The sequence below is a fragment of the Apis florea genome, unplaced genomic scaffold, assembly GCF_048593485.1.
Source record: "Apis florea isolate Af1SG1 unplaced genomic scaffold, ASM4859348v1 contig_3793_pilon, whole genome shotgun sequence".
Taxonomy (NCBI): Eukaryota; Metazoa; Arthropoda; class Insecta; order Hymenoptera; family Apidae; genus Apis; species Apis florea.
In genome coordinates this window covers 1,518,398-1,543,862 of record NW_028256856.1, presented here as the reverse complement: position 1 = coordinate 1,543,862, position 25,465 = coordinate 1,518,398, and the positions used below count along the sequence as shown (strand labels likewise).

Here is a 25,465-nt window from a genome sequence, read left to right as displayed (position 1 = left end):
AAGACGTTGGACGGTTGATTGATCGTCAGACAAGAGGAGGATCCTCGAGCCTATGACCCGGATGTATAGACACCTGTTGTAGTGCCAGCTACGTGCGAAACGCGGTCCTGAAACGCTCTCGTCGCCAGATTTTTACAGAGTTTCTTTTTTTCAAAATCCGAAAAAAGTCGGATCTCGATCGACGAGCGGGCAAAGTTTCGATTTTTAATTATTTCTTTTTATTATTTTTATTAAGGGATGAACTAGCGATTCGTCTTTCGAATTAATCCTCGAATTGGATATTATATACGGTGCACAAGCGACAAAGATAAAATGAAACGTTATATGAGAGGTGGCGATCGATTTAATCGGACAATTGGCAGATCATGGCCGTGCCTCGAAGTATCCAGTGCTCCGGATCACGATCCGTCGGCAGCCATATGGCGATTACAAAGTTGGTCGAATGGCCGGTCGTCGATAGAACGCCTCTTCTCTCCGTGGTTTTGTACACCGGACAGGTGTACGTGTGCCTTTCGCGTACGTCCTCCTTTTTCATAGGTATTAGCCAAATCTGTCGAAACAGACAGAACGGATTGTCTCTCATTTCTTTTTTTTTTTTTTTTTTCAAATTAATTATCATTTCAACTCCCTACGTCGCCGTGTGATTGAAAATTGCAAAATTTAAGACAGGCAACTTCAAGATGTAAAATTGATAGAATCGTCTCCGATCGAACTTGACCGAATCTTTATCATAAAAGATACTTGGACGAGATGTAGAAAAAGTGTACTCACGTGAGGCACGTCGTCGTACAAAATTTTCGGGAACGATTCGTCGAGCCTCATCGTATTCATATTGAAACGGGCTCCGTCGAGGAACAAACCGTAAATGTAAACGCCGTCGTCCGGCGGTGTATCGAATTCTTTTTGCTTGAGAGGTTCAAAATCGTAGACGAGGAGATCTATCGGTATCTTGTATTTCCTCGCGTAATTTTGACGCGCACCCGTGAGGAACGCCTGTGTGAAATAGAAGCCGGAGATCCAAAAGGTCGGCGGTTGTCCCTCTACGAACCACTTCTACGAGGGAAATCGAACAATATATTTTTTTTTCTTGACACGAGTTTGTTATCGTTTAAATTATTTTCGTTATTAAAAAATCTTTTCTATAAACGATAAAATTTCCAAGGATCATTAAAGATTTTAATCTTTAAACTCTTAAAACTCTGATCCGACCATTCGCTTTCTTTCTAACGTTAGAATTTATATTTTATCTTCTTCTCATCATCTATCAAATTTTATCAAGGCAGAAAGTATAATAACGAAAACGTGAATCGAGCTGTTGACAATCGAAAAGCAGATACCTCGAGGAAAGCGATTCTGTCGAAGAAATCCTGAATATAACTGCCGAGCGGCTTCAACGACGGATAAGAATGCTGCATCCACATCTTTGGTATCTTTCCGGTAATTATCGATACGTAGATCTCTTCGAGATCCGGTGTCATGATCACCAGGCCTTAGATTAGAAGTGGTGAAAAATCGATAGACACACGTATACCTACGTAAACCTATCCCTCCCCTCACACCCGTTTACCTTTGATCGCCTTCTGAACGTTTATGAGGCTACTCCTGATCGTTTGCAGAAGCTTGTTGAATCTTCCCATTTCCTGCACCAGCACCGTGTTCATGCTTTGCTCGTACAACGTCGGATATCTCTCGAGCGCAACGTCCAGATCGAAGTCGTCGGGCAACTTTGACAGAATATCGGACCCTATACCGTAGACGACGTCGTCGGGTAATACTCCTTCCTCGTCTACTTCCGTTTCCGTGGTGTCCTAATTGGAGGAACACACAGGGCCTCGTTAGTCGGCCGCACGATTCGTCACATTTAAGGAATCCTATTATATTTCGCGAGACGAGGCAACAAACCCGCAACAAACCCTTAATTTGTCTCGAAATTAACGAACGAATGATAATGATAATGATGCGACACGGCCGTGTTTCTTATATACTCTTTATACGTCTAAAGAGTCTTCTTCGTATATCGTGAATACCGTGGACATCGAAAGAATTGTTTTTCTAGAAAATTATTTTTATTACCTTTATCCTTCTTCTTAAACTCCTCAGCTAAGCGATAAGCGATATAAATAATACACGTGTAACGCACATGTGTAAATGATACATAGTGTCGTAATAAGGATTGGAAAAAGATTGATTTGAAAATTTACTTACTTTGATTCTTTTATCCTGAATAATCTAATGAAACACGATAGAACGATAAAAGATCTTGTCACCGGATTGAATATTCTATCGCGATCGATTCTCACCTGTGTCGCCAATATCGAACTGAACATCAAGCTGGTCTCTTGTTGATCCTTGATGATATCCGCGTTGTCGTGCATTCCAAACACGCTTGGCGTAGTGATCATTGGAAAAGTTCTGATATACTCGAGAAATTCCTCGTATTGATAGACTTCGGGTATGTAATAAATACCACTATCGTCGAATTGGTATTCCTTCACCTCGAGAACCTCGACGCGATAGTATCTGTCAAGGATCGTGTTCAACGTTCTCCTGTCCCATTCGTCCGTCACCCGACCGCCATAATTGCACTCGCCTGTGTATAAGAAGAAATCGATCGCTTGCCAATTTTTTCGAGTTAAGTTGGGATGGATAATAAAAATACTTTCGACAAACTAATTATTTTAAACTTAAAATCATTTCGAGTCGAAACGATTTACCGGTCAAATATTTCAACGCGGTAAATTGTACGTCATCGTATTGATCCAGCAAGATTTTCAACTGCAAAGCGCTGATCCGCAAATCAGTCTCGTTGAATTCGTACTGATTGTTCCAACCGATCGGTCCGAATTTCCTCCGCTCTTGAACGATCGCGTGGAAGAAACTGAGCGAGAAAAGTAGCTTCTTGAACACCTCGGATTGCTTGCACGTCTCGAAGAAATCCTCGTCGCATATCGGGTCCTTCGAGAGAATCGAGAGAAAAAAATGATAAAATCCAAACTCCGTTTCGATTCGAAATCTAAATCTCTAAATCTCACCAGTAAGAAAGATCTGATTATATTCGCTCTCAACCCTTTCGGCGGCTCGTTCGTCATTTTCACGCCGTTCTGAAGAATGCTGACCGGGAAATATTCGACCGGGTAACTGGTGAGCCACAATCGAAAGTCCGGGTGCACGGTTTCTCGGGTGAAGGTTTCGCATATCTGGAAAGAATGGGAGAGAGAGAAGAAAAAGAGACGAGTTCCCTTCCATCTCGTCCATTATTATTATTATGGTGTTATTGAAACGGTGGATCGAAACGGTTCACCGACACACCCTTTCCAACATTGGCATAAAACTTTTGGCAAGGTGACAATTCTGGAGGACGACCCAGGTGCCGTTTTTCACCCCTTCGTCTATAAGATTCTCGGCGATCACTTCTTGCCCTTGACCCAAAGACAGGGAGAAGAGGCGGTTGGTGCCGAAACCCTGGTCGTCGGCGAATTTCAGTAGGATCGCCATGGGATCGGCGCCGGGCGTCAACACGAATATGAGGGGGATACAGGAGTGCGAATCGGCGAACGACGAGATCAGGTCGAAGGGCGGCGGCTCGATGTACTGAAGCCCCATGTGCTCTACCACAAATTAAATCGTTCGTTTTATATTCCAGTTTCCATTATTACTCGAATAATACGACCGTATATGGGTCATCTCTCGTTTTATTCGCCCGTTTTTTATTCGTGGACAAAGATAGAGGTCCGCAATTCCTTTTCTTTTTCCGCCACGAATTAAACGCTCCAAACGCTCTTTTTTCCTTTTTTTATTTTCGCCTCGCGATTTTGAAAAAGAGTTTTTTTTTTTTTTTTTCTTTTTTTCTTTTACCTTGCACGAATAGCTGAACGGCTGGCACCACTTTGTCAGGACGAATGCATCGCAGTATGACCATTCTCTCGAAATGGGTGATATTTTGATAAGGCTTGGGGAATGGTAACGTGTGAGGCTCCATATGATCGAATATCACTTTCCACTCGTCCAGACGATTCTCGAAGTGGGTTTTGAATTCCTTGAAAAAAACGAAAAAAAACGGTGGAAAATTTCGAGGGGGGGGGGGGGGGGGGAGAAGAATGGATTGGTACCTCGAAACCTGGAACGTCGTTCAAACGGCACAACTCGTCCCATGATTTCCTCGGTAGCCAAGTCGTGGGATTTACGAAAGGATTCTCAAGGCTGATGCCTCCGGTCAACAGAAACATCCATTGGGGTGTCGAGATTTTTCCCTGCTTGTACAGCAAGTTTATCAAAAGGAGGAGGGAGAATAAAAGCTTGTCTTTCTCGAACAACGACCGACATATGTTCACGTAGAGGGAGTACGTGAAGTGCTTCGTGAGATCCTTGAGCCGTTGCTCTATCTCTTCCACGCGTTCCGTGTTGTCGATCGAGTTCTTGAAGAGATTCACGAACCAGATCAACGAGTATTGATACATGGGATCGATGTTGGCCAGAACGGCTGCAAAGGGGAAAAAAATTCGAGAATTTCTCTTGGAAAAGAAAAATGAGAAAAAAATTACCGATCGTGAAGAAGAGGATGGTGCTGTGGATAGCTATGGGCGTGTATTGCAATCTCGCGGCGTCGATAGACTTTTCCGTGATCTCGGCCACCCTCTGCTTCGCCTCGATCTCGTTGGCAAGATTTTTCGACGAGCTTAGTATACTGATTGCCGTTTCGTCCTCGAGGATGTTCCCCTCCACGGTTTGCAGAACCCTCAGAATCTCGTCCTCGATCTCCTTCAATTTTCTGCGAAACAATCGTTGGTGTTGAGTCGCAAGTTTGGGGAAAAAAGTTGGTTAATGTACTTCTTGTTGGCCGCTCCTTGGATGATCAATAGATTCTTCTCGGCCTCCAAATCGGGCCTCTCTTTAGCAACCACGATCCCGAGAAGCTGATCTTCCAACCCTATCGGTGTGATCATAAAGTTCAACAGCGTTACCTTCACTATTATCTCTGGTAGATAATGTGGATTGCGCAATTTAGTCGTCATATAAAATCTAAAAAAAATATATATATATATATAGCCGAGGTAAAGATCGTTTCGTTACTTCGTTATTTATATATATGCATGTAAGAGTCGTAGAGAAGAAAAAAAAAATACCTAAAATTGTGAGAGTATTCGATAATAGAATCTCCGACCTTGATACACTCGGCGCCAGCAGATTTAAAGGTCTGTTTCATCAAAAGCGGTTCGAGAGCGGGATCGATCTCCTCGCCGATATTCTCCAACAAGACCGGCTGTCCAAACTGGATAGCATTCTCCAACACTCTCATGTAATCTTCCTGGGTCAATCTGATCACGTGTATGTTGTTATCCTTCTCCATATTCTTCACCCATTTGTTGGCCTGGCCCTGTGGATCGATCATCAACGGCCATCGGCGGGAATTCGTGACGATTATCGCGTTGTCGATGGAGAAGAGATCGGTGGGCAGGCCGAAGATGATCCAAGATCGTATCATGACAGAATCGCCCAGCACCGGGGTTAACTCGTAATCCTTGGTGCAGATCACTTCCAAATCGGTGCAGATCCGCACCCAATTCTCGATCTGTTCCTTCCTGAACTGCGTGGTGAACACGCCCAGATAGGCGACGATCCCGGAACCGATGAGAATGTCACCCGTCAACGTGTAATAACGCTCGCCCAATTGCTTCGCCGTATCCGACCATCTGGTGTACTCTCCTCCGAGGCGGCCTATCAGCTCCCTGGCCCTTCTCAACCTCGCCTCGCACACGTTCACCTCGTCCGTCATCGCCTGATACTCGGCCCTCCGTATCTTCAACAATTCCTCCACCTTCGCCAACCTGTCCCTCACCTCTTGAAGCTGAGCCCTCTTCAACGCCAATTGCGCCATGGCCTCCTTGTAGTCGGCCTCGGCTACGTTCAGAGCTTTCCTCTTCGGAGCAACGATCTTCGCCACTTTGTCGTACTCGGACAACGCGAACACCCATTTGCACAGGCCCTCGCACGCGGTCGACACCTGCCTTATCCTCTCCGGGTCGAAGTTCGGATTCGTCAATATGGTGGTGCGAATTTTCGTCATGATCCGCTCCGGTATGTTGTCCTTGTCGAAGTGTATCAGGGAGTCGAGGAACTTTATGTCCGTCAATATGCGAAGCGACGGCTTCCAATAATCCTCGACCACCCCTTCGGGCGTTTTAATCTTTTCCGGTTTCACGTCCTAAATATGGTGGATAGAAACGATAGGGCGCCTTTCGCTCTTCTCTTTCTTATTTCGGAAAGAAGTAAAAGGTTTTTGCAAAGGTAGTACCTTGAGAATGCAAATCGCCTCCATCACCAGTCGAACACCGGCCGGAGGACGTTTCATGGATTTCACTATCTGAATGTCCTGAGGGGTGAGGGTTTGCAACGCCGCGTTCGCTGCGTTTAATATAGGCATCACTTCCTGCAGATCCGCGTCGCATTCCGCGCGTATGGCGTCCGCCTCGCTCGCAACTTCCTACGATAATTCGATCAGTTTTAATCTTGTTCTTAACTTCGAGACGAAGGAAACGGGGAGAAAGGGGAGAGAGAGAGAGAGAGAGAGCCGCTACTTTCGTAGTTGGTGGAATTTTTGCGTTTCTTGCGAGTTTGAACGGTGGAAGGGAAGAAGTTCGAAGAGGAGTAATTAGAAAACGCGAGAAAAGGCTTTCGAGTGGGTTTTAAAGAGAGGGGAGGGGGAGGGAAAAGGATGGATAAATAAAACACGTTACCATGGCTGCCTCCTCGTCGCTCTTCACAATTAGCTCCAGGGCGGCCACTTCGTTGCTCTCCCTTTCAACATCGAGAAACATGGCTTCGACGTCCTTGGCGGCGATAAGAAGCTTCGGTTGTAGCGCGATTAAAATCTCTTGCATCTTCTCCACTTGCTTGTGAGTACTGTCCAACCTTTCCAACCCCGCCTCGTACCTTTTCTTACCGTCCAAAGCCTCCTTCCTCTTCTTGGCGAGCAGATCCTTGAAAGTGTTGATCAGCTCGAGGTACGAGGTAGGCGTCACGTAGTTGTACCGTCTCGCCTTCCTCAGAAAGTCTTTGGTCAAGTCCTGGGTGGACGTGTGGAAGAATTGGCACATCTCGATGCACGCTGCCCTCTCCTTCTCCGTCAGATCGATCTCGTCCAGGAATTTGGTCGCAACGGCGAGCAGCGCGTCCTCCGGCCAAGGTTGCATCCAGTCGATGGTGCAACAACTGACCAGGGCGGGGAATTTTCGTATCCTGGCGCGGAAATTCTCGCCTATTGGCGACATGCTGACGATCATGTGCAACTGTTCGCGAACCGTTTGCACGAAGAAATTGAACAACGCAACGGGGCTGCCGTCGGTCTGCACCGCCCTGTCCCTCTGCCGATCGATCACCCGCATCTTCTCGCAGATCTCGGACAGCTCGTCGGCGGCGAATATGTTGGGGACCTCGCCCGAGTTCAATATATTGCTGATATCCTCGAGGAAGATCTCCTCTTTGATCTGCGTGTCCATGAAGAGGAATGCCGTGTGCAGCTCGGAGAACGCGCTCTTCCTAAGGATGTCTTTCACGTCCTCGTGCCACTCGTGAACACCGTACACCTGGGATATCTCCACAAGGAACAATTCGTAATCCGAGATATGGGCCGCCAATTTCGTCATCGATTGACGCCCTGACCCGCCCACGCCGATCAACAGCGCGTGCCCTCGGGGCTGCATCATTATACGACTGATCTTCGACAGATGTTCGATGGCGAATCTGTGTACAGATGGATGGAAAATTTTTATTATCGTCGTTGAAGAAAGAATCGGCGGGATCTCGGATAGAAACCTGAACAGGACGAGGTTCATCGGTGTCCTCGAGATCGAATTATATTCCTCGAGATACTCTTCGGCCACCAGGGTGAGGAAATCTAAATCTTTCACCTCGACGTACAATTTTTTGTCCGCGAAAGGATCGTGGAAGTCGCAATATATCAAGTTTCGAAGTTCCATGTACGTCACCTGATAAACCAGAGAGGAAAGGATAATAATTCAATTATTATTTTCGACCGGTTGAGAAACGTACCGTTCCGTTCGTCGTTAAATCTTGGAACAAGTGATCCAGCTCGTCGTCCATGTACAGAGTCATGGTTTTCCGTATCTGTTCGACCAGCCATTTAATGTCATTGTCGTCGACCAATCGATCACCGTAAACTCGTAACACCTCGTGTACCCATTGTCGTTTCAAACTCGTCTTAAAAAACGTCCAAGAAAACGTGGTTCAAAAAGAAAAAAAAAAAAGAAAAAAGTTTGAAAATTTCACGAGAAAATTTCGATATACGTACAGGATCGGGTACGGTTTCAGGCGTGCACAGCAACACGCCTTGGATCACTCTCGAGAAATCTCGCAGGTTGAACAAATAATGGCATTTGGCCGGTGTCGGTAAAAGGTATAACCTCGTCTCTTTGAAGACGTCCAATGTACCGCTCACGAAGTAATCGATGCTCGTGAAGAAAAAGTCTTGAAACTCTCTGGTTACGAAGTACCAATTTACGATTGTGCTGAAAATGGTGATGAGAACGTCGTCGGAGAACTCGGAGATTCCCAGGGTGACGAAATGCCTTTTGAAACGTGGCGTGCAATCCAATCCAGTGTCCGGCGGCTCCATCGCGCAAACCAACTGCACGTCCACCAAGTGTATGGGCGACATCTCCTTCAAATCGTACCACGTCCAGTGGTCCAACCATTGCCTCAACAATTCTATGGGCGGCTGCGAACCGAATTCCTCTTTCTGCGGCATCGAGACGTCGTCCACGAAAACTATCCAATACTTGCCCGGCGGGGCTCCGTACAACCCCTTCTTCCGCCTGTCCAACTTGTTCATTATGATGTCTTGGGTCTGGTTGGCGGTGGTTTGCGCCGAGAATATGACGAAAAGAGGTTTGTACGTGTCCGGGTCGTTCTTCTTCAATAGAAACTCCATGATGTAGGAGGATTTGCCCGTGCCGGTCGGGCCGACCAGCAGCAGAGGTTTTTGATGGCGGATCAGAAGTCGAAACAGGTGGAAGTAGCGAACGGTCTCGATCGTTGGGACGATTATCTGATTGACCGGTATGTCTTTCGGTATCGGGGGGATGTCCTGCAGATCGTCCGTCCACGGCCTCCATTTCCCCCTGCCCTCTTTCACGAACTTGTAGTCGTACACCAAACCCGTTAGCGGCAAGTTTACCACGTACGGTTTCGACGGATTAATGATCTCGGCGATGTTGAAACGCTCTTTCACGTCGGTGGGAAACTCTCGATCCGTCAACGCTCTGAACAGATCGCTGAACCACTCCCGATACTCGCTCGTTATAGTGCCGCCCATTGCCCAGATACAGGCGAAGAAGAAGCAACCCTGAAACCGTTCTTGACACTTTTCGTTTCGACATTCATAAGCAAGTGATGCAAATATGTAAATATAGGAATTTACCTCCACTTGTGCCCTCATATCCAGATCTGTTATCATGTGGCAATACTTCTCGTCGTAGTAATCGTCGACGAAACAATCGAATAGGTAAGTCGTGGATTTGACCAAATTGGCATCGGGCATCGTTATTATCTCCTGAAGAAGAAACGAAGAAGGAAAGTATATATATATGCGACGGGATGAAACGTCTCGAAAAATCTCTCTCTAACCTTGCACACGCGAATCAATTGCAAAAGGCAGGAGCAAAATCTCGAGTACATCTCGTGCAAATGATTTTTAAGGTGATCGGTGAAGGAGGGTGGTAAAGTGTTCAGCCAGGAAACCAAGATCGGCATCCAACCTAAACTGACCGGTTCCATGTAAATCATCCCGCATCTGGACACGGTGGCCGGTGACGCGACCTGATCGATCGTCCATTATCAATAATCCGATCTCGAATAATCGGAATGGATTAAGTAACAATATCAATCTCGATCACCTCCAAGTCCATGGGCTCGAAAATCAGGTTGGTGGTAGGGGCAAGCTGGATAATTTCCCCGGAGGTGAGGCAAAGCTTTTTATTGTCGTCCAACACGGTGTTCATGTTCTCGATCCAGAGGGCGTCGACCGGGCCGTCGAACACCAACCACTTCCTATTCAGATTGGTGGAAGTTGCGAAAGCCCTGTAACTCACGGCGAGGACACCGTCGGTCCACTCGTGCGAGGCCGGGTCGAACTGGCCGTATAATTGGCCCATCGTGATCGCCTTCGGATTGATAACCGTTATCTCGACCCGGTGCTCGTCCATCAGCTTGCGATCCTCCAACAGGCCTAGCGCGCCTGCAAGCATCCTGTAAGCCGAGGTCTTGCCACCGAACGGCAGACCGACGATCATGAAACCGTGCCTGACTATCATCATCTCGTAGATCTGGTGTATCTTCTCGAGGAAGAAATCGGTGCATTGGATGTTGGCCGCGGCGCATGCGTCCATCGTGCAAGCGTTCAAGTGGGTGTAATCGGGGGGCGGGAGAATGACGCCGGGGAACAAGTCGGATGCGATACCCTCGAAAAGCGGTAGATCGTGGACCAAAAATTTCGGCAAATTCACGTCCATTATGCTTCTCAGCATGAGGATATCCTCGGATTCCTCGGGATATCGAAGCTTCAAGTTGCCGGCAGCGATCAGCACGGACTTGACGGCCCTCATACCGTAGTCGTAATGATGCTGGCTGCTCAACTGCTCGGAGCAGAGCCTGTAAGCCGTGACGATTTTAACGGCCAAAGGCCTACCGTTGTAGAATCCGTACGAGTAGAGGGTGTTCTCGGCGATCAACGCGTAATCGGGCACCATCATGGTCACGGGGCGGAACAACGCCTTCAAATTGTCCGGTAATTCGGATCTGCCCGCGTAACCGGGATTCATGGTAATGAAAATGGCGCAGGTCGGGTCTAAGAAGATCTCGGTACCCTCGAAAACGATTTTCTCCGCCCCGCTGAGTATGGCCCGTTGAATCGTTAGGATTTGTTGGGCGACCACCGACAAAACTTCCAGGTCGATACGATTGAATTCGTCGAAGCAGGACCAGGCGCCGCAAGAGGCCAATCCTTTGAAGAATTTGCCCAACGCGAGATAATCCAAACCCTCGGAACAATTGAACACGACGCATTGCTTGGCCACGGCTTTCGCGAGATCCTTCGTCGTTTCCGTTTTACCGGTTCCGGCCGGCCCCTCGGGCGCCCCGCCTAGGTGTAGGTGCAGGGCGCCGAACAACGTTCGATAGCATCGATCCGTTAAAGGGGTGATCACTAATCTCGAAGAATTGCCCAGATACTCGTACCCGTAACGCAGCTTTGAATTTATCATGTAAGCCCACATGTTATCTTCCTGAAAATGAAGAAACAAACATTTCTCATCGTGTCGTGAAATCGTTTGAAAAGATGATCGTTGAAAAATGATTAGTGATAGCGACCAGCCAATAATAGCGCAAGTGGCACAACCATTTAAAGTCTGTGTTCTTCACCACGTTGTCTTTGCACAATTCCGCGAGAGTGTCTTTCCCGTGGACGTCCAACGTGACCAAAGCCTCTGCGAACGAATTATCGTGTACAATTTTATCGACGAGTGATAACGAAAAGAAAAATAGAAATTTCGATGGAAGAGCCACCTAGAGTGATGCGATTCTGTTTCGTCAATATGCCTCTGATCAGCAATATGATCTCGTTCAACTCCCTCTGACACTGGTCCAAGTATCTGTACAGGCCCTCTATACCGAGCAACATGGATTGCTCTATGCGTAGGGTCCAGTACGTTTTACCGACGCAGAGTATCGTTTGACCGGGCCAATCCAGAACCCACAACCTCCTCTCTTTCGTAGGATACGCCTGTATCGCTAGATACACCTCGTTCCTTATGCTCAGTCTCATGATTCTCTCCAACTCGATCAGCCATTTCTCCACTTGTCCTCTGGTAGCCAGAGTGGATATCGTCTCTATCAGGTCTACTTCCTCACCCTCCGTTGACCGCATAGCTAACACTTCGAGATCCTCGTTGAACCTCAACGAATGTATCCCCTCGAAACATTTTCTCAAATGTGGTTGCACGCTAAACAATATATAATTCAGATCGATCGATTTCTTCACGAATTCTTCTGCGATATTATCGCAGAGTGAATTTTCATTACCGAGTCGGATCCTTCGTCTCGGACAGAATTTCCAACAGCTCGTCGTTGGACAGGAAGAAGAATCTCGGGAAGAAGAGGCGTTTCCTCTCCAGATACTCGTTCAAACCCTTTTGGATATCCTCTAACAATCCGTAACTCTTCTTTAACCGTTCCAACATCTTGTCGATCTCGATGACCACGAAAACCCTAGAATCAGCGTAAACAGTCTTCATAATGTCGCGCCAAGTTTTATCCACGGCAGAGAATTTTCTCCCCTCCTCTGGCATCTGTTGTTGAATATCCGGCGATGTAAAGATCGGCTCCAAGTACATCCAGATTGCTTGGACGCGGAGCCACTGGTCCAAAATATCTTGCAGCAAATGCAACTTAGACTCCCATTTCCTGTTCAAACAGGATTTGTTGGATTCGTTAAATTCTCGTTTAATTTCGAATATATATAACGCGAAGGAGAATGGCAACCGGTAAAAATATTTTATACTTCGATTTCGCGTCCATAGAAGATATCGCGTTTAACGATTATAATATAAAATATTATATCAGTCGCCATTTCCCAATTTCCCGATTAATCTTCTCACAGTATTCTTTCTTCAAACGGTTTTATGTTCGGCGAATTCTTTATGGTTACTGTTCTAACGATGTGATCATCCAGAAGAAGTTGTATATCGTCGACACCGGCGATGACGTATGTGCCAGTGTCCTTGAAAGGATTAACCGTGAAATATAAATCGGCCCAATCCTTCTCCATCTTGTCCATAGCCTTCTCCAGTGTAGCCTCCTTCGAGGCGTTATCCGAGATGCTCTCGAACTGACTCACGAGAGGGAGTAGTCCCATGTCGATGATCTTCGCCAAGGTTAAATCGACATCGACTTTTATAGGAATACCTATGATCGCCGAAATTTGTTCCCAATGACGTTCCTTCAACGCCGGATTACCGAGCGTATAAATGATCGGCATATGCTCCCTGAAATCCTCTATTTTGTCCCGTACACCTGCTGCCAACTGTCTCAAAGCTGGCTCTTGAAAACTTCTCTCCAATTTGTAGATCAATCTGTTCTATCAAAGTGTGAAATCAAAGTGGAGAAATTTCTCGTTTCTAAATAAAAAATCGTAATATTAAAAATATATATATATATATATATTATATTGACCTGAATGCTATTCCTACGTCGTTATCGATTTCTTCGGGATAATATGTACCGACCATCGAATGTAACCATTTATCGTGCTTAGTCAAAAAGTCGCAAATCACGTCAAAGAGTTGCTTGTAGGGCTTTAATTGATCAGCGATCTGTTTGCGGCGCGGATATTGCGTTATTTCCCAACCGAACGCAGCTTCCTCCTCGTTAAACTTATCGATCTTATCCATAGCAGCGATCAAACGATTTTCTAAAATTTGTGCCCGTTTCTGATATTTGTACACCTCCGCGATGTCTCCCCAATTTTCTATCTCATCCACTTGTTTCGCGCAAGATTCCAATTCCTCTTCAAACCTGATGTACCTGACTATTGAAACGAGAAAGAATCGTCAATTTCTTTTTAATACGCATTTCTCTCTCGTTTCTTTTCAAATCTTAGCACACCTCTTAATGCCTGTTGAAATTCTAATGTCTTGTATCCAACGATAGACTCGTTTTCTTCCAAAATTTGAGGTATCTTATGATACCACTGAAACGTAATGTTGTTGATATATATCTCGTTATCCGTGATACAATGATAATTGGACAATATCAGGATGTGTTCGATTATTTCGCGGAGTTTGTCTTCCAACTTCTTTAAAGTGACTTCTAAAATCATCTTAATAAAATTTTTAAGCACTACCAACTCGGCTGTATTATTGGGCGTGCTCAAAGCACGGTCAGATATCATTTGATATTGTTCTGCAACTCTAAATCGTTATTTTATTTAATTTATATTTATTCAATTTAATTTTATTTAATATATTTAATATCGTCATTAATGCAATAATGAATAAATTTTATTGTCGTTATGATGTTTTTTTTCTTTTTTCTAATCGATCTTTTAATGTCAATACTTACTCCTTGGCGATATTTTGGTATCTCTCGATCAACGAGTTAATGAGAAGTTGTCTTATACGATTGACGTACTCGACAATCGTCTCGATGAAAATTTTTCGAGATACCTTGAACAATCCCGTAAAAGCTGTCTTTTGAATTCTCATGGGAAAATTTAACATAAGAATATGATACTTTTCTATAAGCTCATTATATTCGTGTAATTGTTTGAACTCATCTTTTACAAATATTTCCATTAAATTATACTCATACTCGCTGTATAAAAATTCGTATCTGTAATAAATTAATATATATAAAATAATATATATAAAAATTATAAATCACTCAATTATATATTCAATAAAAATTGATCGTTACTTTTGTAATTTTAACAATAACTTTTCTGGAATGCATTTTTCTCGATCGATCAAATCAATGATCTTGTTCTGTTGTTCTTTTATCATAGAAGCCTCTATGTATGGCTATATATATATATATATACATAGAAAAGAATAATTTTAATACGATATTCGAACGATGAATATAATATGATGATATAATAATGGAGATTTTATACCTCTAAAAAACCTTCTTCACCAGACCAATCCAGATAAAGTTCAGTTTCTAATTTCTTGAAGAATCTTACACCTTCGCATATTTCGTTTAATATATTACACAAAATGTTCTTAAAATCTTCAAAGGATGGATTAAAAATAAGCTGTTTCGAACTGACAACTATATCTATATTGAAGTCACATTTAATTGGCTGCAAATAATGTATAATTATTGTATAGTTCGTTTTGTCTCGTGCATTAAATAGTTCACCTGGCCATGAATAATAAAATTTATATAATCTTTCAAGCTGGATATACACATTGTCAAAAGCTGCTGTTCCATTATTTTGGCAATGCATTCGTAGAATTTTTTGAATCGTACACGTTTCAATGGACTAGGAATCAAACCTTTTCTATTATTCTGTTGAGAAATAAATCGTTATAAATTTTATGAGAATAATATATAATCAAAAATAATAATTGTTAAAATTTTACCACAAGAAATATATTTTGGATTCCAGCATACCAAACATCCTTTAATATATTTCTACTTTTCATAATTTCTTTACTAATTATTTTTTTAAATTCCATCAAATCCCAACTATATCCATACTCGATTATTGTATTTAAATCGATCAATCGAAAGTCGCTGAAAAAAATTTATTTCCATTTCAAAATGAAAATAGGAATGAAAATGAATAATTTCTTACCTAAAATCGCGAACCCAGAAATCTAAAGTCATCTTCATACAAGGATTTATGAGAAATAATTGATCTTCTATATATTCGCAATATTTTTTAACACTAATTGTTGATCGAGTTAAATAGTGTGTCATTTTAAGCAAATTTTTTCTAGTTTCTTCCTGTTAAATCAAAAAATATTTCTATGAAATAAATATATGCACGCATATATATAAAACTTTAGTTATAAAAAAAATATAATTAAATCGAACTATAATTTCAATCGAACCTCTAGTAAATAATATTCCATGGGATCTTGAAGTGCGTGTTCCACTATCGCTTTCTTCATATTCCTTGTATACGTATCTCTAATTTCGATTAACAAATCTTCCGTGTAATAATTGAATCGATTTCTCAAATAGTACGGAACTAAATTTAATATCTTCTCTAAAATGTTATCTTGAATTTGCGTGTGAAAAGTATTAACGCCATTATAAATATAATTATAATATCGGTTTATATCCTCATCATTATTTAAATCTATATCTATTTCTGGTAATTCAGTTTTAACGATTAAACTGACCATCAATCTACAAATAATCATCAATTTAAACTTTAATTTAATATTTTATTGTAACATTTCCCTTTGAGAGAAAATTAATAAAAAATTAACAAAAGAATAATTAACTGACCTTCGAAAATTTTCGATATTTAATCGTTTTCTTGTATAAATTTGTTTGTAAAATTTCTCTAGTCGTTTCTTTTTTCGTTTACATCTATTACATTTCATTAATTCAGGTGGTAAAGTAAATAATGGCTCAATTTTATCAATTACTTTTGAAATTTTTTGTACATCTTTAATTTTTTTTTTAAACACTGGATGCGAAATACCCTCGCATGTTTCCACATCGATGCATTCGCATTCCATGCTGAAACTGTTTGCTATGAGAGAAAAAGAATTGAAAAAAATACTGTTATTAAAATAAAAATTATGTATAAAATTATGTACAATTAATATATCATTTTAAAATTTCAACATAAATAAATCAATGATTGAATATAATTACAATGATTGAATGAAAATTTTATTAATAAAAAAAAAAATTAATATTTATTAATTACTACCTTGCAATTGAATTTCGTATTATTACAGATGGCGCCACTTTCGGAATCAATTTTGATAGTTGAATTATATTTTCGTCTTTAAATCGTATGCAAAGTAAGTATATTACAAAATAATATTTTTTTCAAATTATTAAAAGTTCCAATAATAATGATACAGTATTTTAAAACAGTTATTTTAAAACAAAATGCTTAAAAATCTTCTTTTATACATTTATCTTTAGATTACAAATACGCAATACTCTTGACTGCAATTGACTGTAGTTTCTAGGCAACGAAATTGATTGGTTTCTATAGAATTTATAAAAAATTTTAAATGAAAATATTTTTTAAAATTATATATGATTACTTATAATATTTTTGTGTTTAAATATAATATAAATCAAAATAAAATTGAAATATTTTTAGGTTAGGTTAATGTTAAGGGGTCGCGTTAATGTTAAATTTTTTTTCAATCTTTTTCTACATCTTTTTCTACAAAATAACACAAGTGACATGTTTCAGATGATTTCACATCAATTTTTTCGTTCGATACATACAAATTATATATTATGTTATTCATCAAAGAAAACATTATTAAGCAAATTGCGTAAAAAAACTGGATATACATTTATAAATTGTAAAAAAGCTCTAGAACTACATAACAATGATTTGGAAAAGGTAAAATATTTAACAAATTATGACAGGGACACTGTTAATTTTTTTTAAATGTTATAGGCTGAAGAATGGTTAAATGAACAGGCTCAATCTCAAGGTTGGAATAAAGCATTGAAACTAAAATCCAGAATAACTTCTGAAGGATTAATAGCAATGATCACTAACAAAAATCATGGAGCACTTGTTGAGATAAATTGTGAAACAGACTTTGTAGCAAGAAATAAAAAATTTCATGATCTAGCACAAATTATACTTACCACTGTGTTAAAATATGGAATGACAGTTGATCAAGATTCATTGGTTAAAAAAACTATGTTATGTACAGAATCGATAAATAAACTATGCACTGAAGATGGCAAAAGTTTAAGTGATCATTCTGCTTTAACTATTGGGCTTATAGGAGAAAACATCAATATAAGACGTGCAATATGCATGAGTGTGCAACCAGGTGTACATCTATATGGTTGTACACATCCTACTCCTGTAAACCCAGTACCATCATCTTTTGGAAGATACGGAGCATTACTGGCTTTAAAATCTGATAAAAAAAAAGAAATGCTGGGAATGCAACTTTGTCAACATGTTATTGGTAATTATGTTTATTATTAAGATAATTTTTATTCCTTTTTTTTTTCATGAAAAAATAAATAAAAAAAATTAATTTTTCAAAAAATAAATTTCATATTTATAATAATATGTGTTTTAATTTAGGTATGAATCCAATAAAAATTGGTGATCCAAAAATTGATGAACCTTTAGATAACGTAGATGATGAAACTATTATGCTGTATCAAGAATTTTTGTTTAATCCTGCACTCTCTATACAGCAATTATTACAAAATGAACAAATTGAAATCTTGGATTTTGTACGTTTTGAAATGGGTGAAACATTTGAAAATAGACAGTCATTAGATTCTATAGAAACTTGTGGTTAAAATGAATAATATTTGTTTAATATATTTAATGTATATCTTCATTTATAAATTTTGTATATAAATATTACATTTTTCACATCTTAAAAAATATATAAACATCTTATTCGTTATTATTATATAAGTAAAATATAGAAATTATTGCATTTTTCCATTACACAAATTATTATATATATAAATATATATGAAACAGTTGAGAAATTATATATAAATTCCATAAAATAGAAATTAATTAATAAAATTATTATTCAATATATATAGAGAGAAAATATATACACTTATAGAAAAATATAATCAATTTAAAGTAACAGTATGAACGATTAAAACAGCAGTCCAAATGTAAAGAGTAAAGAATTTTATGTCTATAAATTGTAGATAATATTCAAATTATTATTCTTCTTCCTTTTCTATATTTACTGCACACATATTAGATGATTTTAATTTATTCTTTCTTCGCATAAGCTTTACAGATTTCCAAAGCCACATTCGTGAATCTTTCTTCCAATAACGAGCAATATCTTCTGGTGAATGCATAACACCCTAAAATTCACATCTGTATCGCTAATTTTGGTATAATTTTATAAATAAATGTTAAAATCTAAATGTCATACTTGAAAATTCAAAATGTCAGAATGTTGAATATTTTTTCTGTAAGGCAACATATCTCTAGCATTCAAGCCGAACAAATCTTGATCAGTATCATCAGACGGTTCAGTTTGCGCATCACTTGTTCGACGTAGCGGTATCGTATCATTTCTAGATTCAATTTCTGCCTCTAATTCTAGACGCTCGAGGGCCGATGTAAAACTTCTTGACTCTTTACAGCTGCCGAAATTCGCCTAATTCCAAAACTTTTAATTTTCATTCAAAAACTAATAATTTATATTCCGTTACAAATAAATATTTCAACAATGAATAAACCGTGTAAACCTGTACTCCTTGAGAGCAAACATTACATCCTAATGCCACTGATAAACATATATCGCTCATAGTTTTCGACAAAAAATTTCTCTCGTCCCATGCAAAATTTTCAACTACTCATAAAAGAAAGGACGCGATTTATTATCGATGGAACTGAAGGATTCACGATATACGAGAAACAGTCACAAACCGCTGGAGTGGTCGGACTCATCATTTCTCCAGTCCATCAGCTTCTTACCACGTCATATAAAATAAACTTCAAAAATTTCTCGTAGCCCCGTTAAAATTGGCTGACAGACGATCCCATTTCTGTCCATACATAGAAAAACAACAGTTTGTACAAAATTTCACATAGTTATTCACGCAACTTCAATGAATTAAGTGACGATGAATTATATTATAATAAACGTTTTTATTTTATAATAAACGTTTAATTGATATAGTAAATTGTAATTTAAATTATAATTTGTATGTTTTAAAAAAAAGATGTAAAGTTTTATTTTTTTAAAATAAATAATTAATATGCATAAAGATATAAAAAATATAACAATCGTTTTCTTCAGTCATAATCTTAATTTTTCGTGAAATAAGAGAAAAATATGATCGGCATTGTCTCCGTTATTTGAATTAAAATTAATTAGAAAAAAAAAAGAAAATTAAAACAAAGAAATGGTCTTCAACATATCAGAATGATGTTAGAAAAATACAGCACAGGTGCGTTGGAACGAGATGTGTGTGCCATAGAACCGATGCCCGCATGGTTGAAACATATCCACCAAGTACCCGTTGGTCACGGCTGGCCGATCGAGGTTCCGGGCCGACTTCCGGACGAGTCCGCACCGGTACGGTTTCTTTTTAGTGAGAAACGCATGGTATCAGTTGTATTCACGTACAGTTAGACGGTGTTACCGCGCAGCAAACGCCTTCTCTCCTACTTCTTCGCGCGTACCGCCACAAATATATATTCCTTTAAATGACGTGACGGAAAAACAAGGAAAGAAGAACGATGGATTTCTCTAGACGGGTGAGTATGTAGAGAAACGTAATTATATGAAAGCAAAGCTGCGAGAATAATCAGGACAATCGTGATATGGAACGATAAGAATAATTGACCATTCATTTATTATCGTTTCTTACTTTGCTAAGGAAATAAACTTTATTCAGAAACGATATTTCATAAACCGATATTTCTTAATCTTTGCAAAATGATATATTATCTTTAAGCTATTAATTATAAATAATGATAATATAGAATAAATTACACATTTCTTTTTTTATTCTTACAATTCTTTCAATTCTTTGTGTGTAAATTATTATTCTATTTAATAAATATTGTATGTATTTTATAATTTCACAAATTAGTAATGAAATAAAAAAGAAAAGAAAGACTATTTTAAATTTCGCAAAACACCATCAATTTGAACATTTGGAAATTTTCATTTCCTCGCGAAAAAACTACGAGAAATCAAGTATATATACAGGTTGGTGGGCGTTTGGCAAGTATAGCCACCACTTCCTGTCATAAATGATCGTCGCAAACGAGGCTCGAACAATATATGTACATGCGTACTGTTCATGTAATATGCGTATGTATGGGCATGAATGAGCGCGAAGATGCATTTGTAAAGACAATAGCATACCTCTGTATGTGGAGAGCGCTGCACTTTGCATTACCTACACAGATTCACGCATTAACGGCAATCAGCGGAAAGCCGGAGGTAACATCGTGTTACCTCATCGATGTTGAAATATATTACACCTAAGATATGACAACATATATATTACGGAAAACAAAAATAGAACAATTAACAGGTCAGTTCTCATTAAAAAGTCAGTTTTGACAGTGATGTCAAAACGAAATAATTATATGAGAAAATATACAAAAAAAAAAAAAATAAATAAATAAATTAAAATAATTGTAAAAAAATGAAAAAAGTTAGTTAGTTCAATAACAACATAAAGTTTTAAGAATATTTTTAAGAAGGTGAATTATTAATGCTTTATTGTCAATTTATTATTGAAGTTAGAATATGATAGATATGAATTTTATGTAATTTTCTTCGGATACGGAAACAATATATGCCTGTTTCTCTATAACACTTATTCGTACTTATGTCTTGTTTTAGTGAAAACATCATCTATAAATGAAAAAATCTGGCAATTAATTTTTAAAAACAGATAATTGTTTTACAAATTACACTTTTTTACATTGTTCAATTGTGATTGTATTCACAAAGTAGCTTACATAGTACTATATACACATACACACGAATCACCTGCGATTAAGTCCTTCCGAGGACTTCGCTCTCGTGAGTTCTCATACCCCAGTTTTCTGCCAGCAATCGTCAGTACGAGCACTGATCGCGTTTCTCTGTTGCAAAATTCGTGCGCGATTCTCAATTTGATTAAAAAGTGTTTGACCTATTTAAAATATATAATAATAATTCACAGAAAATCGAAAAAGCAATATAAAAAATAAAATCGAACGAAAATTGAATAATCGATAGTGACAAATGTCAGAACTATCAGGAAAAGTTGAAGAGCCGGTGTGTAATTAAAGATAAAGAATAGAAATAATCGTAAAAAAAATGTGAAAAGAATATAAATTATTTTCAATGATCATTAAATGATTTAAAAATAAATGATATTTTAGAAATATAAAAAATGGTATTTTAATATAAAAAAATGAAAAAGAAATAAAAATCGATATTATTTTATCTTAAGAATTATCGAAATTATAATTTCACTGATCAATTTTTCGTATCGCTTATTTCTAATTTTTGTTTATCGTTTATTTATATTGATATCAATTTGATATCATAAATATTATTTATTTTATTATAATATTCCTGAAATTAAACTTTGAGATAATAATATAATTACTGAACTGTTATAAATATGTATATATATCGATATAAAATAAAATAAAATTTAGGAATTTATTCATTCAAATAAAAAAAAGGAATTTACCGTAAATTATTCAAATAAAATTTATCTAGAAAATAAAACTGTTTTTTAAACGTCAGATTTCAATGGTGTGCTGCAGGATGATAGAAGCTACCGTTCCGATGATTCTAACGGTGAAATCTTTAAGAATGTTCCAAAGAACAGCAGCACGTTTCGCATTTGGAAAATCGAGGTAATGTTGAAAGAAAAAATAATATAATATATTTATTATATTTTGCTATATTAAAAAAAAATGCATATATATGTACTATTGATTTTAAGTCGAATATCTGAATTATTTTTGAATTATTAGTATCAAGAAGTGAAAAAAAGTAACAAAATAATTTGTAGAAAAAAAAAAATATAATGATCTTAAAAAAATTATCAAAATGCATGTTTCAAAACCATTGAAATTTTTTTTTTTTTTTTCACTTCTAATACTAGCTAAAAATAATTCAAATACTCAATTTAAAATTAACATTTTGTAGAATCATCTCGTTTTGAGTTAGAATGCTAGAAAATAAAAAACACAAAGAATAAAATATAATAAATTTGTAATATAATATATTAATAATATAATAATGTAATATAATAAATTTAATGTAATAGGGCTTACGAATCACAGCCGTTACAGGAAATAAAATGGGATATTTTCTTTCGGAATTGGCATATATTATTTACGCAGTATCGCCAAAAGACGGTCCTCTACCTTATCCTGGAATGCCGGTATGATTATTTCTCTATTATTATTTTTTTTTTCTTTATACAATATATTGTATAAATATTAACATTTTAAAAAGAAAAAAATACTTCTTCAAATAAATTAAATTAATATATTTTTAATTATAAAATATATTTTTATATCATTTAAATAGACCAAGGAATTAAAATCGACTGCAATAGTCCGTGTAATTCATTTTTGGATTGGATCTGCATGCGATTCAACTATTTCTGGAGCAGCCGCCCTTCGAGCAGCCGAATTGGATTCACAAGTATCTGCCACGATTCTATCGAGAGAAGCACAAGGACGAGAAAGTCCTAGATTTTTGGCTTATTTTCGTCAACATCTTATTATCGAAAATTTTCATTTCGAAACACCATCATGTAGATTGCATAGAGTAACTGGCATAACAATTCCTATCTTAACAGAACTTGAAAAAGTCCATTGGGCCTATTTCAGTTCAAAGGATGTTATCCTTGTGGACGTTTTATCGCAGTACGTAAAAAATTGAAAGTTTTCTATAATTTTATTATTGTATAATTTTTATCATGGTATAATAATAATATAAAAATAATGAAATACAGGAATATTGTATTCCTTTGGTTGGGATCATCATCGGATCCATTACATAAACGACATGCGGTCAATATTCTAGAAATGAGAAAAAAAAATAATGGTCGCATCATCATTGTTGATGATGGTTATGAACAGACTCTATTAGAAGAAGATAGACAACTATTTGCTAGTATTTTAGATCCTTCTACAAGAGTTGTTAAACCTGATCGCCTTTACCGAGTCAATATGCCAAGTCCAGTCAAACTATATAGATGCAGTGAACAATCTGGTAAATACAAAGTCGCGGAATTAAAATCTGGACCGATTCTTCGATCAGATCTCACATCAGAAGCCGTTTATTTGATTGATCGAGGTGAAGCTGGTGTTTGGGCCTGGGTAGGAAGTAATGTAAATGCTCGAGAAAAATTAGAAACGATCCGCAATGCACGTGGATTTGGAAAGAAAAAGAATTATAGTAATGGTATATTAGTTGGAAGAGCGCTTGAAACTTATGAACCAACAGAAATGAAAGTTCTTGTTAGAGGATGGAACTCGGCAAAAATAAGACCGCTTACTCTACCACCTAATTTTGATCCTGATTATATGAATGAAAGACCTAAAATGGCAACTGCTTGTCAATTAGTAGATGACGGATCTGGTGAAAGAACTCTTTGGAGAGTAACTCATAAGGAAGGAATGATTCAAATAAACGATAAAGGAATATACTATGCAGAAGCTTGTTACGTAATGTGTTACAAATATGGACAAGGACGTAGGAGTAAAACAATCGTATGTTAAAAATGTATTTCCATTATTATATTATGCAATTATTAAATTTGAAATGATATAATACTACAGATTTATTGTTGGGAAGGAGTTCATTCTATAAATGCAGATCGAGAAGCTGTTTTAGAAGCAGCTTGTCGTTTAGCAGAAGATACTGCTGGACAGCTAGTAAAAGCATATCAAGGAAGAGAACCACCTCATTTATTGCAAATTTATGATGGAAAATTAAAAATACTAGCTGGAAAGCATCGTGATTTTCGTAAGTAATAGAATAAATAAATTATAATTTTGTTTTAATTGAATTTTCCCTAATATAACATTTATTTCTTAGCTCCAGAAAAATATCTTGTTAGAGTGTTTGGATCTACTTCATATACATCAAAAGCAGTTGAGCGTCCTCTCAGATCTAGTAGCCTTGATTCTAGCGGAGTTTTTATTCTGTTTTCTAATTCACCTGTAGTATGGTGTGGTGGTAAAAGTACTGGCGATGCTAGACAAGCATCTAGACGCCTTGCACCCAGAAATGCACCTCTGATAACTGAAAATAACGAAAATAATGATTTTTGGGCAGAACTTGGAGGTTAAAATAAAAGACCTTAAACAAACAATTTTTAATTGTTTTAATATATTTTAATTATTTTAATTATAATATATATTTATTTTTTTAATTTCTTTTAAAAATTTTATTTTTAAGGTAAAGGTACTTACGGTACAGAAGTTATTAATGACGAAGAAGAACTTGAAAAACATTTATACCAATGTCTAACAGACACTGAAACATTTGTTGGTGAAGAAGTTCTCGGATTTGGTCAATATAGTCTTCTTCCAGAAGCTGTTTGGTTATTAGATGCTGGAAATGTAATATGGATTTGGATTGGAAAATCTTCTATTTCTAAATCATTAAAAGAATATGTACATGATGCAATGGTATTTTTGTTCACTCATCCTGCTGGTCGAGATCGAAATACAATAATTTCTATAATTAAACAAGGTATGATAAATTTATTTATAAAATGAAAAAAAAATAAATTTTATTTCACTTTTTTCAGGATTGGAACCTTCAACATTTATTGGACTATTCAATAATTGGAACTATAATTTATTGAGAGAATACAAATCATTTGAAATATTTTGCACACTCTTACAAGATAAAAAATTATTACCGAAAATACAAACATTAACAAAATCATCGAGCGACTTTGATAATTATGTGAAGTATCCTCTTTCTATCCTGAAAGATGATCCGGAAAATTTACCATCTGGTGTTGATGTTGCTCATAAAGAAATGCATCTTACTTTCGATAATTTTATTGCAATTTTTAAAATGGAACCAAATGAATTTATAAAACTTCCTACTTGGAAAAAACAAAGACTAAAACAATCTGCAGGACTTTTTTAAAATTTCGTGTTCTAATTTTTATTATAATTTTGTACTATAATTAATATAAAGTTAAAATAAAAAAATACTCCTTATATATATTTATT

At 37.7% G+C, this 25,465-nt stretch overlaps 4 protein-coding genes across 7 annotated transcripts; 2 read left to right on the top strand and 2 right to left on the bottom strand.

Moving 5' to 3' along the window:
* Positions 1 to 325: 325 nt before the first annotated feature.
* Positions 326 to 16,729, bottom strand: LOC100867703 (Dynein heavy chain at 36C). Its single transcript, XM_086915766.1, has 38 exons — positions 16,466 to 16,729; positions 16,033 to 16,282; positions 15,630 to 15,930; positions 15,371 to 15,522; positions 15,156 to 15,309; positions 14,932 to 15,081; positions 14,684 to 14,872; positions 14,485 to 14,588; positions 14,131 to 14,400; positions 13,675 to 13,979; positions 13,243 to 13,597; positions 12,669 to 13,142; positions 12,094 to 12,474; positions 11,578 to 12,014; positions 11,383 to 11,498; positions 9,912 to 11,297; positions 9,643 to 9,834; positions 9,437 to 9,568; positions 8,309 to 9,361; positions 8,050 to 8,217; positions 7,813 to 7,985; positions 6,735 to 7,740; positions 6,293 to 6,481; positions 5,124 to 6,202; positions 4,828 to 5,019; positions 4,542 to 4,768; positions 4,110 to 4,480; positions 3,856 to 4,036; positions 3,310 to 3,608; positions 3,033 to 3,197; positions 2,715 to 2,955; positions 2,301 to 2,590; positions 2,206 to 2,229; positions 2,074 to 2,100; positions 1,568 to 1,808; positions 1,338 to 1,489; positions 772 to 1,053; positions 326 to 550 (listed from the first exon to the last, which is right to left on the bottom strand). Exons 2-38 carry the CDS (start codon positions 16,266 to 16,268, stop codon positions 344 to 346), a joined length of 11,901 nt encoding a protein of 3,966 aa, XP_086771892.1. The 5' UTR covers positions 16,269 to 16,282; positions 16,466 to 16,729; the 3' UTR covers positions 326 to 343.
* mEFTs (elongation factor Ts, mitochondrial) lies at positions 16,254 to 18,438 on the top strand. The gene is made up of 4 exons (XM_003697193.4): positions 16,254 to 16,559; positions 16,967 to 17,122; positions 17,180 to 17,708; positions 17,831 to 18,438. The coding sequence occupies exons 2-4, from the start codon at positions 16,967 to 16,969 to the stop codon at positions 18,052 to 18,054; spliced, it is 909 nt and encodes a 302-aa protein (XP_003697241.4). The 5' UTR covers positions 16,254 to 16,559; the 3' UTR covers positions 18,055 to 18,438.
* LOC147656376 (uncharacterized) lies at positions 18,051 to 19,611 on the bottom strand. The gene is made up of 4 exons (XM_086915764.1): positions 19,163 to 19,611; positions 18,982 to 19,085; positions 18,663 to 18,890; positions 18,051 to 18,591 (listed from the first exon to the last, which is right to left on the bottom strand). The coding sequence occupies exons 1-4, from the start codon at positions 19,197 to 19,199 to the stop codon at positions 18,442 to 18,444; spliced, it is 519 nt and encodes a 172-aa protein (XP_086771890.1). The 5' UTR covers positions 19,200 to 19,611; the 3' UTR covers positions 18,051 to 18,441.
* qua (villin like protein quail) lies at positions 19,493 to 25,453 on the top strand. Of its 4 annotated transcripts, none has more exons than XM_012491421.3 (9): positions 19,493 to 19,996; positions 22,019 to 22,111; positions 22,528 to 22,644; positions 22,794 to 23,134; positions 23,224 to 23,983; positions 24,053 to 24,239; positions 24,312 to 24,560; positions 24,675 to 24,971; positions 25,030 to 25,453. In XM_012491421.3, the coding sequence occupies exons 1-9, from the start codon at positions 19,979 to 19,981 to the stop codon at positions 25,377 to 25,379; spliced, it is 2,412 nt and encodes an 803-aa protein (XP_012346875.1). In that variant the 5' UTR covers positions 19,493 to 19,978; the 3' UTR covers positions 25,380 to 25,453. The 4 variants fall into 4 exon arrangements, with proteins under 4 accessions (XP_012346875.1, XP_012346876.1, XP_012346874.1 ...); XM_012491422.3 differs by having other exon boundaries at positions 19,866 to 19,996; positions 21,999 to 22,111; XM_012491420.3 differs by lacking the exon at positions 19,493 to 19,996 and adding an exon at positions 21,092 to 21,518.
* The last annotated feature ends 12 nt before the right edge of the window (positions 25,454 to 25,465 follow it).

What these genes read in the sequence shown, in the direction of transcription:
- LOC100867703 (XM_086915766.1), bottom strand. Translation starts at nt 16,268, where the DNA reads ATGGAATGCGAATGCATCGATGTGGAAACATGCGAGGGTATTTCGCAT. An exon ending in TTCAGGATAAAAGAATCAAA is followed by an intron (nt 2,101 to 2,205) that starts GTAAGTAAATTT and finishes CTTATCGCTTAG; the next exon opens with CTGAGGAGTTTAAGAAGAAG. An exon ending in GTTTAAGAAGAAGGATAAAG is followed by an intron (nt 1,809 to 2,073) that starts GTAATAAAAATA and finishes TCCTCCAATTAG; the next exon opens with GACACCACGGAAACGGAAGT.
- qua (XM_012491420.3), top strand. Translation starts at nt 21,486, where the DNA reads ATGTCAGAACTATCAGGAAAAGTTGAAGAGCCG. An exon ending in GACGTAGGAGTAAAACAATC is followed by an intron (nt 23,984 to 24,052) that starts GTATGTTAAAAA and finishes ATAATACTACAG; the next exon opens with ATTTATTGTTGGGAAGGAGT. An exon ending in TTTTTGGGCAGAACTTGGAG is followed by an intron (nt 24,561 to 24,674) that starts GTTAAAATAAAA and finishes TTTATTTTTAAG; the next exon opens with GTAAAGGTACTTACGGTACA.
- mEFTs (XM_003697193.4), top strand. Translation starts at nt 16,967, where the DNA reads ATGATTTCACATCAATTTTTTCGTTCGATACATACAAATTATATATTA. An exon ending in ATAACAATGATTTGGAAAAG is followed by an intron (nt 17,123 to 17,179) that starts GTAAAATATTTA and finishes TAAATGTTATAG; the next exon opens with GCTGAAGAATGGTTAAATGA. An exon ending in ACTTTGTCAACATGTTATTG is followed by an intron (nt 17,709 to 17,830) that starts GTAATTATGTTT and finishes GTTTTAATTTAG; the next exon opens with GTATGAATCCAATAAAAATT.
- LOC147656376 (XM_086915764.1), bottom strand. Translation starts at nt 19,199, where the DNA reads ATGGACTGGAGAAATGATGAGTCCGACCACTCCAGCG. An exon ending in TGAGTCCGACCACTCCAGCG is followed by an intron (nt 19,086 to 19,162) that starts GTTTGTGACTGT and finishes TTTTATGAGTAG; the next exon opens with TTGAAAATTTTGCATGGGAC. An exon ending in CTGACATTTTGAATTTTCAA is followed by an intron (nt 18,592 to 18,662) that starts GTATGACATTTA and finishes TGTGAATTTTAG; the next exon opens with GGTGTTATGCATTCACCAGA.